Raw genomic sequence first — 13,351 nt, forward strand, 5'->3', positions numbered from 1 at the left:
AACTCCTTGTATGAAGGAACTAGTGTGATACCTGCAGAGATGTGTCTCTGATATGGGCTGCTCAGAGAAGCTGCTCATTGTCAAAAGCCAGCTAGCTTGAAAGTAAAAAACCCAGCATCTTCTATAGACTTGGGAGTCCAGTACAGCCAGAAGGGAGGAAATGTTGTTGTCCTGTAGGTCTTGACCATTACAGACCTTCTGGAGCGTTACCCTGCACGTTCAGAAGGGACCACAGTGGCTACCTGCCGGAGCCCATCCGGAGCGGTAACACCCCCAGACCTGCATCCAGGCTCCTAGAAAAGTGTTTGCATTGGTTTTAGATGTTCCTGGTAATGGAGGATCCTTTCTGCTCCTGCTGGAAATGATGGTGTCTCTTTCAGTGTTACAAATTAAATTTTGGTCTTCTGGTCTGCAAGCCCATGTCCTTGTCTTGGTCATGCTGCCTTCCACTGAGTTTGCTGGTGCTTTTCCAAGGTCTCTGGATGTGCTTTTCCTTTTGCTGTTTATTGATCTGAGGTTGTAAATATAGCTGGCAGGATTTCTAGCTGTCTGTCAAAGTCATTGGGGACTTGCAGCATTGCTACACTATTAAAAAAAAAATAAAAATAATTTACTTAGCCCTAACACTGCACTTTTGACTGAGGGTTTGTGCAGTACAAATTGGAAATGTCTCTTCAGCATTCCTGCAAGAACAACCATCCTCCTCGTGCTCCTTGCGTTCAAGGGATTTGATGTTTTCTCAGTGTTGGGCAGCTAGGGGAAGCCATCGCTGGAGATCTGCTTCTCCCACTGCCTCCCAACTTTTCCTGAGCATCCTGGACCACCCATGGACCACCCATGGACCACCTTCTCCACTGACCCCTACCAGCTACTCACATGGGACTCATTTCCTCTGCCCTGTGCAGTGTGGCTGTGACGTGGGGACCCACTTTCACCTGCAAAGGTGTCAGATAAAGTGAGTATGGATAGGGCTGCATGAGTGTAAGGCAGGCAGGAACCTTCCTTGTTATTTTGGGTAAGTTGCAAACCCAAGAACTGAATCTGCAGTTGGTTCAAATCCCTTGGTACGACTTGCAACAGCAAGATGGCCTCGCTAGAATTGCTCGTAACTCTGATCGTAGTTTTTTTTAAAGAGAAGAACAACAGCTTTCTGATTTTAAAACTCTGAATGGGGGATTTGGATCCAGTTCTTGGCTCTGTTGTACATTTTCTGCCTGACCCTGGGTGAGTCACTTAATCCTTGTGTTCATCTACACCATAGGTGTAAGGAAACATGCAATGGGAGAAGTACGGCAGGGCCCTGCTCTCCTTTCAGAAATGGAGAGATGCTCCTATAATAATGAATCCCAGAGGTGGCTGTTTGTCACCCTGCGCAAACAGTCCCAAAGGTACCCGACACCCTTCACGAGGACCAGCACCATGTACTTATTTGCTTTGAGGCCAAGGATACCACTTTGTTGTCCTTCTGAGCTGCTCACTCTCCCACCTCAGGTTGTTTCTGGGAAGGATGAGATATGAGTTGAAACAAAATATTTTCTACGAATTAATCTGAAAAACAACTTGCATGCAGTGGGAGCTCCCGTCCTGCTTCAAATGTCTTTGCAGAGCTTCTGGGACTGAGGGGGGAACTTTTCTATACGTTGTATTTTTTCCTCCTCACAGGCAAGACTAAAACACATCTGTGGTTTCAATATGAAAAAATAACACAGAGAAGCGAGGCATTGGTTCACGTGGCTGAGCACCCTGTGTTTACCTCTCCGCTGCTAGTCTTGGTTTGGGCAAGTGAACCTTGTGCTGGGTGCTTAACACCTGCACACTGTTACAGATGTGGTTAATTTAACGACAGGGATATTAAGAGTGGATCCCCTTTGCAAAGCCCACGTGCACCCAAGATCCCCCCCTTATTCCTCGTGCAAGCGCAGCACCTGAGCGAGCACAGCGGAGCTTTGCAGAGCCAGGCTGAGCTGCTTTGTGACTCTGCTCCTGCCTTTTTCCAGCTAACACGAGGCTGGAGTGAGTTGCAAAGAGACCGAGCTGCTACTTGGGCTTGCCCAGTGTGGCATCTAGCATTGGATTTTCCTGGAGATTAGGGAGATTAAAACACTAATGCCCATTGATAGGGGTTAAGGCTTTATTAAGTCATAAAAAATGGTGTAATCCAGCAGAAAGCTACGCGCAGCTGCAGGCGTAAGCAGATTGAGGCTGGGTTTCCTGCCTGGGTGCTGGGCTGGAGGTTTCTCAGAAATTGGTATTTGTGGCACTTGCTGATGGGGGGAATGCGAGTCTCACCCCACTGAGCACCCATCGTGTCCCGGGCAGCCCATGCCAGCCTTGTGGGGCATCGCTGGGGGGGATGCTGCCAGCCTGGTGTGTGGCAGCTGCGCTGGGTGGAGGAAGAGCTGCCGCTGCCGGCGGTCCGGAAGGGGAGAAGGAAGGTGACAGACACGCGAGAGCCATGGTGGCAGCGCAGGGTGGCTGCGGTGTTGGTGGCCCGGGCTGGGTTTGTCTCTGGAGCAGGAGTTTGACAGTGGTTGGTGATGCTGCTAACAGATGAAAAAGGATGGACAAGCACTAGCCCCTGGCTTGTGGGCTGTGCATGGGAAATGGAGTCCTTTGGGTATTGAGGACTGCAAATGTGCGAATCCTTCTTAACCCTTTCGTCATCTGCAGGCCTTTCTCTGGGAACCCAGATCTTCTGAGAACTGCAGGGAGCTGAGGGGAAAAATACCCCAAGACCACAGAACAGGTCAAAGTAACATCTGAAAGAGCCAGGTTGACTTTGCCCTTTCTGCTGCTTGCCCTGCAGCCTGGGTGGCACAGACCGTGCTGGGCTCTCTGCGCCTGCTGTGCGGGTCTGCCCGCCACCGAGGGGCTTCGACCCACACCAGGACCTGCCGGGACCTCTCACTGCCGGTGAGACACGGGCCAGTGGTGCAGCCCCTGGCCCATCCCTGCTGGGGCCCTGCTTTCTGCTGGTGGAAGAGAGGCGATGGTGAAGCTCTGGTAACCAAGAGATAAGGCAGGAAGGGCTTGTGGAGGCAGATAGTATCTTTGTTCAGCTTAATTGACATTATTTTAAAAAGCAGCCAAGCCGGGGGGTGTAGGCTGCTGTCTCAAACCTGGCGGATGTGAGATGCAGCCCAGGGGTTTTCGAACAGCTGCAGAGTGAAGTGAGCCCACGGTCAGCAGCGTTAACACACGCCAGAGACTGGTTTTGGTCTCTGCTGGGAGAATTTCAGGATGTTTGAAAGCAGAAGAAAAGTTTCAGCCCGAAGTACTGAGAGCCAGAAGGGCCGTGTTTAGTGCTGGGGACCGGCTCATGTCCCTGTCCCTTTGTCCCTGGAGCAGGGGGATGGACAGCGGGGTCTGCACTGGGGCTGCTGAGTTTGTTCCAGCCTCGCTCTTCCCCATGGAAATCCCCAGCACCGACCCCCCCCACACCTCTCCCCACCTCCTGCGTGGGGCCGCGAGTGGAGGGATGGGGTGGGACGTGCTGTTGCACATGGTCCCGAGCCCCTTCCCCCTCTGAACCGCTCCGAGCCGCCCCCTCCTCCCCCGGCCCGGCACCGGCTCGTAGCGGCGGGGGGGTGGAAACCGCCCTGGGGCGAAACGAACTTCCCGGGAAGAGGCTCCATCCCCCCGGGCCGGGCTGGAGGGGGAGGAGGGCAATGGGGGAGGAGGAGGCAGGGTGATGGGGAGGAGAGGAGGAGGAGGCGGAGGAAGGGCGATGGGTGAGGAGGCGGAGGGCAGCGCGGGAGGAGGCGGGGAGCCGCCGGTTGCCGGAGCCGCCGCCGCCGCGGGTGAGTCGCTGGTGCCCGGGGGCGGGGGCGCAGCAGAGCGGGAGGCTGATGGAAAGGGCTGGGGGGGGGGGGGGCAGTGCTTTTTGGGGAGTGAATTATTCTGGGGGAGAGCCTGAGAGCGCGGGGGGGTGGTCCCGCCGGTTCCCACGGCGGGCCCCGGGCACCCGAGCGCGGGGGGGGGTGTCGGGACAGGGGTACCCGGGCGCTGCCGAGGGGGCTCGTCCCGCAGCCCCCGCTCGGCCCCTCCCGGCCCCGCGCCCCACAAGACGGGCCGTTGTTCGGCGGCCGCCTGGCCGCGATGCCGGCATTGTCCGGGGATGAATAGCGGCTGTGTCCGGGGGGGCACGTCCCGCGGGGTCCCGGCGGCCCCGCCCGCGCTGCTGCCGCTGCCCCCCGTGAACGGGCTCTCGGGGCGTCTGGGGAGCAATTGCCCTTTTTTTTAAAAAAAAAAAAAAAAAGGCAACGGAAAAGAAATACCCCCCAAACAAAACAAAATGAAAACAAAGGAAAAACCTCAAAACCCCTATACAAAAAAACCGAATCAGCCAAAAAAAAAAGGCTAAACTAAAAGCCCCGGGGCGTAAATCCGCCTTGAGCGCCGGTTGCTCCCGTCCCCGGGGTGCTGGCAGCCCTGGCGCTGCTGGTTTGCTTTTTTCTTGCCGTAGCTGCAGAAGTCGGTGACTCCATCGAGCGTGGGAGGTCAGCCCTGGGCTTGGAGCGCGGCGACTCTGGGCACACGCAGCCATGCCAGGGCCCTGTGCCAAGGTGCCCTGCGTCCCTCCTGCCCCGCTTTTGGGGCCGGCTGAGTTTGCAGAGCGCTGCCTCTTTGTTTTCAAAGCCTGCAGTTGGGCAGAGAAGCGGCGATGGGTGAGAGGTGCTTTCTGTTGCCCAGGGGCTGGGAAGAGTCTCCACATCCCCCCTGTGTGGTTGCCCAGGGTGGGCAGGGGCTTTGGAAGGAGTCACCTCCCCAGACCCATGGGGCAATCAGCTTCGTGTGGGTCAGACCTGCCTGGCTGCGGGCACCCAAAACCTGTCTGTAGGGAGCGAGGGCTGGGCTGCCCCCAGGTGCTTTGCTGCGTGGGGTGGTTCATGGAGCGGCTTTTCGTGGCACTGGTGTGCAGGAGAGGTCCCCTGTGACGGGGCTGTCCCCAGCCAGGCAGGGCTGGTCTCGGGGTCACCTCTCGCTCCACCTCCGGGAGAAGCTGCTTACGGAGAGACGTTCATTGGGGCTGCGTGGCCAGAGACCTCTGCGTGCCTGGGGATCACTTTGCAAGATCGGAGCAGGTGAGACCTGAAGTTGTTTATGATCATCCTTTTCCTTTTAAACTTCTCTGGGCAAGCAGGAGAACAGCGTAACAACTCCTTGCAGATCTCTGTAAGTGGTTTAGAGCTGCTGCCTCACGTGGTTGGAGAAATGAGGATGTACGACCGCCGGCCGCGCTGCAAGGGCACGTCTGGGACCGGGTGGAGTGGCAGTCGGCCTCATGCCGTACCTGGGGGACACCAGGGTGGCACAAGGGCTCACACCTGCCCTCACAGGCAGCAGTTCGCGAGTGCTTGACTTTGTGTCCAGGCAGAGCTGGCACCGTGGTTTGACCTCTGGGATGAGCTCTGTGTCCCAGCCCAGAAACACCCATGACTGGAGCCTGCAGCAGCCAGAGGGTTAAGCCAGGAAAGGAAGCAGTAACAGGGAATCCTGGAGCATCCCTCTCTTGTAAATGAAAGAGCGATCCGGGGTGAGCTGCAGAGGATGGTTTCCGCAGTGGGGAGGGGGAAGCGTGTGGCGAGCAGGGACAGAAGCGCGAGCGGGGACATCTCGACCTCCTCCACAGCTGCGTGTGCTGTGTGTCCATGGCTGATGACTGTGGCTTGGCACTGTGGCCCTGCCTGGTCACCTACCGAAGCGCTTGCTCCCGAGCAGGAATTGCTGGCTTCATTTTTGATCTCTGAAAACAGGTTTATCCCCCTATGTGAATAAAAGGCTTCAAACCTAGAGCATCTCGCATGCTCAGGAGGCACCTGGCCACCTCTCTGGCAGCTCTTGGGTGGATGTGGTCTAATGACATGTAGTTAAGCATCCTGCTATTTCTAGGTCATGTCTGTTGGCACCCGGGTAGAAGTGCAAGCCGAGAAGGAAACAACCAGTTGGTAGGTGGGTCTGGGCTGGCGACCAGCCTGAAAACATAGCCTGGTGCTGGGGATGCGGGCGGACGCGTTCCAGCTTGGGCCTGGCTCTGCCAGCTGGGCTCAGATGATTGCAGATGGATGATAGAAATGTTCCTTAGTTACAGTTTGGTGCTGCAGGATCTGCGGCAGTGGCTCTGTGAGCCAGGCTGAGCTCTCCAGTTTTGGACCAAGCTGTGCCTCGTGTTCCGTGGTACGGCTGAGCAGCTGTGCTCGCCTCTTGGCTCAAGAGAGGTTGGTGCTGGTTTGGAGGGTCCATGGAAGTTATGCCCCTCTCTGGGTCTCCTGCAAAATATCCATCCCCTCTTGCTCGAAAGACTCCAAAGCCTTTGGAGCTGAGCGGTCACCAGCTCGGTGTGCACGGGGGAGAGGCCCTGGAAGCTGATTGTACTGCAGCCCACCAGCTGTAGTTGACCAAGAACTATAAATTCACTCTTTGGTTCTAAAAACATCTCTCTTACACCCTACAGGCATAATTTGGTAAGATTGCAGCTCCCCAAAATTGGACAGTTAGTTGGTCTGCACTGCTCCCTCAAAAACATCTGTGGATGCTCAGCTGCCCGGGAAGCGGTTGTGTTTTCGCACTCTGATACACTGCTGTTTGCTGCTGTGAATCTTCTCTCTGTGTTTGTGTGAGCCTGTCCAACAAATCTGCAAACTTGTGGCCTTTCCAGTCTCTGCTGCACGGAGGGAAGAGGACTTATCCCCACCACAGTGTCCTGGTCTTCTGGGTGCTTGGAGCTCTGCAGAACTGGCTGCAGAATCAGCAAAAGGTTGCAAACACTTGGTGCTCCTGGCATCCAGGGGAGGTTCTATGATTTACCCAGCAAGCGTTAGCATTTCTCTGGCAATTGTGTGTGCATCTGTATAGCGTGCGGACAGTTTGAGTCTGGCAGCAGGAGGCTGGGAGGATGTGACGGGTGGCAGGGACAGAGGTGCAGCCTCCTGGCCACTCTCTGGTGGCTCATACAGCTGCTGAGTGCTGGGTCCATGACCAGCCCCGCTCCAGGACCAGCTTTGCCCTCCCAAATTGCCAAAATCCTGCTCCCCTGCATCACCAGAGCAGAGCATAGAGCTGCTGGCTCTAGCTGGGAGATGGGGTACGTCAGACATTCCTAGTTCAGCATCTGCAAGGGTTATTTAACATCTGTGTATCTGCAGTGGAAACAGAAATCTCCTACAAATGCCTTTCCCAGCTCCTCCATGAGGACTGCCAGCCCCGGGGTTCGGGGGTTTGGGTGAGCTCACAGCCTGTGTTGCATCCCCAGCCCGCAGCCGAGCTGGCTTGCAGCTGCGTAGCATCAGTGCAGCATGTCTAAGCCCTTGGTTTGCTGGCAGCCCCTCGCCGGCAGCATTTTGCAAAGCCCCATCCCACAGCTGCCCGTGCACGGCGTCCAGCTGGCTGGAGGAGCTGGGGGCTCCCCGAGGGTCTCCCCGGGGCTCCCCTCCTCACAGGATGCCTTTTATCTGCTGTTTCGCAGATGTTGGATTTGGCTTGTGTCTGACGTGCTTTAATTACAGCGCAACACCCTGGAGTCTTTGGCAAAATCAACTTTGGAGCAGCTGTCCTGAGTCAGCCTGGCACCCGGGCTGGAGCCGTGCGTCTGTTCCTGCTTGGTGCAGCGCTGTCCTGACGGCCTCAGCATCGCCCGTGCCCACGTGCAGAGGGTTTCCTTGGCAGAGGAGGTTTAAATACAGTGTGAGCACATGTTCCTATGTGCCTCGTGTTTGTCTAGGGGCATCAGAGCTGCAGGCTCTGGCTCTCTGTCTCCATCAGCAAAGCGAGCAGCCCACACGCTTCTCCAGCCTCCCTCCCACAGGAGGGACGAGGAGCCCCAGTGAAGCAATGGTGTGCGAGGTCTGATCCTGCTTTTGCCAGGAACTCAGTGGAAATCAGGCATTTCTGACAGTATTGGGTGTTTAATAAACAGTGCTCCAGGAGGGTCAGCTCAGCTGCGCTGGCACCAAGGGTGCCACAGGTTTGGCACCATCCCATTAGAGAGCACAACGGGTCAAACAAGTACAGGACCTGCCCGTGGCACGACCTGGGCAGCCATTGCTTCTGCTCTGATTTATTTCTATTTTAGACAAGTGTCTGCTGGAGTGCTCCCCGCCACCCAGCGCAGCATCCCCGTGTGCCCCGGAGTGGTCCTGCGGCTCAGCCGCGTCCTGCCTCTGCTGGCGCACAGCCCTCGGAGCCAAGTGGGATGCTGGAGTCCTTGCTGAGAAAAGACCAGCTCAGTGCTGGGAAGCTAAAAAGAACGGTGAAGGTCTGTGTTGCAGCATTTCCCTGGGGAGTCTGCTGGTGCTGCTGGGGCATTTGTGTCTTTGCGTCCCTGCTGTCCTGCAGACACTCCTAGTTGCAAGAAATTCGTTTGTATTTTATTTTTTTCACAAACAAGAACCAGGTGCTAGAAGAAAATGTCCTTTAAGTGACTTTTTCCACACAAGCGAGTCGAAGCAGCGTGGGCCGCGCTGCTGGCGGCGCTGCTCTAGCGCATCCCGGGTGGCAGCGCGCCTGCGTGCTCCACGGTGACAAACCGTGACAAACTGCCATCTGCCGTCGCCCTGCGCTTCCTGTGGCTTTTGTCTTGCTGGGGGCTGGGGAGTCCCGAGCCCTCTTTCTTGCACTGAAGGCAATGTGGCGTGACAGCACGTAGCGTCTGCTCCCTGTGCTGGGGACAGGTTTGCCTGCACGTCCCCCTGCCCAGGGAGGGGCTGAGCCCCTTCTGCACGCTGCCGGCTGCTCGTTAGCGGAGCTTGATAGAGGAGATGCTGGAGATGGTCCTGGCCTTTATCACAAGGGGAGGGTGGCTTTCTGCTCCATTTGTTTAGTCTCTTAATTTCTCTGTGCATGCTGCTGGACCTTATCTGCACCAGTTTCCAAGTTGCCTGTCCCGTGGGGCCAGCACACTTTGGGCTCTCCCGCGCATGCAAGCGCTGCCTGCGGGAGTTAAAGCCATTGCATAACCCAGCGCTGCTGCTGGTGGCAGCATATTTTCCATGTGATTTAGTCTTTTTTTTTTTTTTTTTTTTTTTTTTTTAAATGGTGGCACGTAGGGATTTTTTCCACTTTTGCCCTTACTGTTTTGGAACGGGGTTAGTTTGGAGTCTGCGGCAAGACCGCGGGCTTGCCGGGCCAGTTGGCTTTGCAAGGGGCAGCGTGGCAGCGTGTTGCCAGCTGTGCGATAGCCTGAATCCACGTGTGCCCCAGGAGGAGCGTGTTGTACCGTGTGTGTCAGCTACAGCGTGTTTGCTCTCTAGCAGCTCTGTGAGTAGCGCTTGTTAGGGAATAGAGCTTCTCTAAGATGCTGGCCTGCACAGCCTGGGATTGAGGGTTGGAAAAAAGTATTCGAAGTGACCCAACAGTCTTTGGAATCAGTTCTGGGTTTGCTTTTTATAATTTTTATATATTTTTTTCTGCTTGGCCTACATTTGAGCACGTGGAATCGCGCTGTGCTCGCAGGAAATGAGCCTTTCCGCCTTGCAGGCTCCGCTCTGACGCTGCTCCCGCAGCTCCTGCCCGTCACCGGAGGAGAAGGAGTGATGGGTTTGTGTTTGGGGAGCCCCTTTGGATCAGCCACGCTCCTAAAGACAAATTCCTTTGGAGGGAGGGAGAGAAAAACAGGCAGCACCACATCAAAGGCCAGAAATAAGAGTGGGGTGAGGAGATGAGCTGAGAGCCATGTTCTTGTTTGAGGGAATGAGGATGAGGGCTTTGCAATAAGTCCTTTGCAGATAATAATGTTTTTATTAATGATAATAATATAAATAGTAAAAAGTAATAAATAAATGCTGTATGAAGCTTAAATAAAATGCCTGCTTAGGCTGGTGGTGGATAAAATGCCTGCTTAGGCTGGTGGTGGCAGTGACCTGAGCATCGAGCAGCAGCAGCGTGTGGTGGGGAGGGCTCTCAGGAGTGTGTTTTCCTGAAACCTGCCTTTCCGTGCCTGATTAGAGGAGCTTTCTGTGTGTGGCTGGTACGTCCAGGAGCTTGCAAGGACCAAGCTGTGCATGTCCCGCCTTCGGGATATTGGAGCTTGCAAGGATCAGGCTGTGCGTGTCCTGCCTTCAGGATATTTGCTGTATCAGCGGTGGGTGATGTGGCGCAGCTGGGACAGGGTGGGAGCACATTGCATTGCCCGGGAGCACATCGGGGCAGTTTGTCCTTCCCTGCAGCAGATGCTCTGGGCTGGTGAGTGGGTAGTTCCACAATTTTTGTTATGACGGTGTTAAATGAGGCAGTTAGGTGTATGTTTGCTTCTCCTGAAGGGTTTTGCTAACCTGGAGCTGTCTTGCAGGGGAGTTGAGTGTCCTGTCTCTGTAGGGAAGCTGGAGGGTTTGGGTTCCTCGGTCAGAGATTGGCAGAATTAGAGCACGATCATGAAAGCTTTGTGGCTGCGTGGGCGTTGTCTGACATGACTTGTTTTGATGCAGGTGCGTTGGTTTTTGGTTTTTCAGTGAGAAGTGAGCTGGGGCCAGCAGCCTCTGCGCTGCGTCGGCTGGAGCTGAGGAGGGCATGTGTCGGTAGACGCTGAGGACTTCTCCGTGTCTGCAAAGCCATCCAGTTTCCCGAAACGTGGCCACGAGGCATTCCCGCCAGCAATCTGCATAGCGCTGTAATTACAGTGGTACGGAGGAGCGGGCAGGCTGCGTAGGTCTGCAAGCCTTTAACGGCAGCGCCTGGGCACGGGGCCGTGTTGCTAAAAGCCTTCACCACTCGCTAAATAAACTCCTGGACTTGTGCCAAGGGATTTTCTCAGCACTGGGTCCTGCTCCGTGCTGGCAGATGGGCTGCTGGTGGGACCTGGTGTGGGTTGGCTGCTGCAGGCTGCCTGTCCCCCGCCGCCGTAGCAGCATCGTTTTGCTGCGGTGCGCTTGGTGATGCGGGCAGGGCTGGTGAATCCAGTAAGTTAAGGAAAGGAATCCCAAATTTGACATAATTACAGCAAAGGGAGATCCCATGTGCCTCCTTGCTCTTAACCTCCCAGTTCCCTGAGTCCCTGCTTGCTGGTGTTAGCAGCAGAGACGCGGCAAGTGCTTTATTCCCACTTTGGATGCAACAGGCGGCTCCTTTCATTCCGTGCCAGGAGCAGCATCCCAGCACTGCCTGCCACCCCTGCCCACGCTCTCTTTGCCTCCGCAGGTCCAGAGGCAGTTCCCAGCCACGCACCCGGCATGACGGACGCTCCGCGGGATGCCGGCCCCAAGCAGGCGGCACCGACACGGCCAGAGAAACCAGCTGCAGACTTCGGCTACGTGGGGATAGACGCCATCCTGGAGCAGATGAGACGGAAAGCCATGAAGCAGGGGTTCGAGTTCAACATCATGGTCGTGGGTGAGTTCTCTCCCCAACACCAGCTGCCCGCAACGTGCTCGGCGAGTTGTTTTTGTTCTTCTGTGGTGATGTTTGTCCTCTCTGGAGTGTCAGTGTTGGGGTCTCTGCCTTAGGAGTCAGCAAATCCTGCTCCCAGGGAGCTGGCTTGAATTCAGCTGTTGTTAAAGCCAGTGATGTGATGTGGTCTGTGGTCCCGCGCATCTTCCTGCATCTTGGGGGGCGTTACGCACAGGCACATCCCGGAGGGGAACACCCCGAGGGGTGTCGGGACTCACCGAAGCCTTGCAGAGCTCTGCCTTTTTCATTTGGATATTTTCGTACACAAATTGATCTGCGGGGAAGGCTTCCCGGGCTGGGAGATTGTTGCAAACCCAGTCACTGCAGAACCAGTTCTTGCAAGATTTTTTAACAAACCCAGCTCTTTTTTGCCAGTGGAGCAGCGCTCCCAGGGCAGAGGGATCACGGCACTGATCCTGAGAGTCTGCAAGCAAGATTGCATGAGCTGAGCCCACATTTCCCTGCCAGAAGAAGCACCCATCCCTCCACGAGCAGGCTGTACCACAGCAGCGGCTTGGCTTTCTGCTTTGCAGATGTGAAGGGATGTTCAGGAAAGGGCCCAGCTTTGCCTTGGCAGCACTGTGTGTGGTATGAAAGCCTGTGCTGCAGCGCGGCTGGAAAACATTGTTCTTCCCTTGGCAGGCTCTGGGCTGACTGTTTACAGGCTGGGGAATTTGTGGCAGCATAAACATGCTGAGCTCTGGCCCTCCCTGAAGATGCAGGGAGGGATGCGGGAGCAGCAGCACCTCACGGGGTGCCCCTCGGGGAGTGGATGCTCTGCTGAGGCGAGGATGTAGCTTCCTTGTTCCAGACTAAGCCACAAGTCCTTGCATTGAAATCATTGCAATCCCTGTTTTACGAATGGGAGGATGTGGGAATCAGGCGTTGCCACCAGCAGTGGGTCACTCTGCCCATGCTGTGCCCTTGTGATGGGGATTTTGGAAAATCCTGTGCCCTGCATGCCAGGGTCCTTGTTCAAAAGGGTTTTGCCAGCCTAAACAAAACTCTGAGGAGAGGCTTTGGGCTGGCATCAGCTTAGCCCCATGTTATCTAAGGCTGTGGACATGAGAAAAAAGGCCTAAGCTTAAAAAAAAAAAAATCCAGAGCACATCTTTTGTGTTCAGGTTTAGGTGCAGAGCAGCTGGAAGGAGGGGAGAGCTGCCCAGGCACGGTGGGGTTCAGCCACACTTTCCCCACCTGATTTCAGCTCCAGGGAACACTCTGGGCTGCCAACCTGGGGAGGTGCGAGCGGGTCCCCCTTGTGCTCAGCCATCGGGTCCCCCGGGTACAGCCACATCTGTCACTTGGCCAGGTCAGCCTGTAGCTGCAGTTCGGAGGGGGACATCTCATCTGTGGCTGCTGGTGGCTCCTGCCTCTGGTCCCTGTCCAGGCAGCGCAGCTCCGGTGGTGTCTGTGTGTCCTCAGGGCTGCTGTGATTTCGGCTGGGTGGAAGGAACTGGCTCTTGCCTTGCTTGCTCCCAGCAAGCCGGCTGCTTTGGAGCCAGGGAAGGCACTTGATGCCTTCAGCATCCTCTTGCCTAGGGTGGACTCGAGCTCCTTGAGCCAGGGAGGCTACAGGGGAGCAGCTGCACCTCTTACCTCCCTCTTACAGAGCTGGTGCAGGCTGAGTCCGTCAGCATCCCCATTCCCTGGCCCCTGAAAAAAACAGCCCGGAAACGTGAGTGCTGACTGTGATTTATCCTGCTGTTTCCCAGGTCAGAGTGGCTTGGGGAAATCAACGTTAATCAACACCCTCTTCAAATCCAAAATCAGCCGGAAATCTGTACAGCCGACTTCTGAAGAGCGGATCCCCAAGACCATTGAAATCAAATCCATCACTCACGGTGAGGCTCTGCAGATCCCAGCTGGTGCTTAGACTTTTGGTCCTTCTCTGCCTTGTGCCTCCAGGGGCTCACGGGGGTTGTGGACCTCCACTAAACCTCCACTCCATCTGTCTGAAGGGGCTTTTACC

General features: G+C 55.8%; 1 protein-coding gene across 5 annotated transcripts in view; it reads left to right on the top strand.

Annotated features, from left to right (window-relative positions):
* SEPTIN9 (septin 9) overlaps window positions 1-13,351 on the top strand; it is a 119,710-nt gene that overhangs the window by 96,265 nt on the left and 10,094 nt on the right. For 4 of the 5 annotated variants that reach the window (XM_065647925.1, XM_065647928.1, XM_065647924.1 and 1 more), the window contains 2 exons: window positions 11,131-11,322; window positions 13,095-13,223. In XM_065647925.1, coding sequence (XP_065503997.1) covers window positions 11,131-11,322; window positions 13,095-13,223 — 321 coding nt within the window. Of the gene's footprint in view, window positions 1-3,764; window positions 3,801-11,130; window positions 11,323-13,094; window positions 13,224-13,351 lie in introns of those variants that run through there. The other variant, XM_065647929.1, reaches the window with a different exon arrangement.

The sequence above is a fragment of the Caloenas nicobarica genome, chromosome 18, assembly GCF_036013445.1.
Source record: "Caloenas nicobarica isolate bCalNic1 chromosome 18, bCalNic1.hap1, whole genome shotgun sequence".
In the NCBI taxonomy this organism is placed as follows: Eukaryota; Metazoa; Chordata; class Aves; order Columbiformes; family Columbidae; genus Caloenas; species Caloenas nicobarica.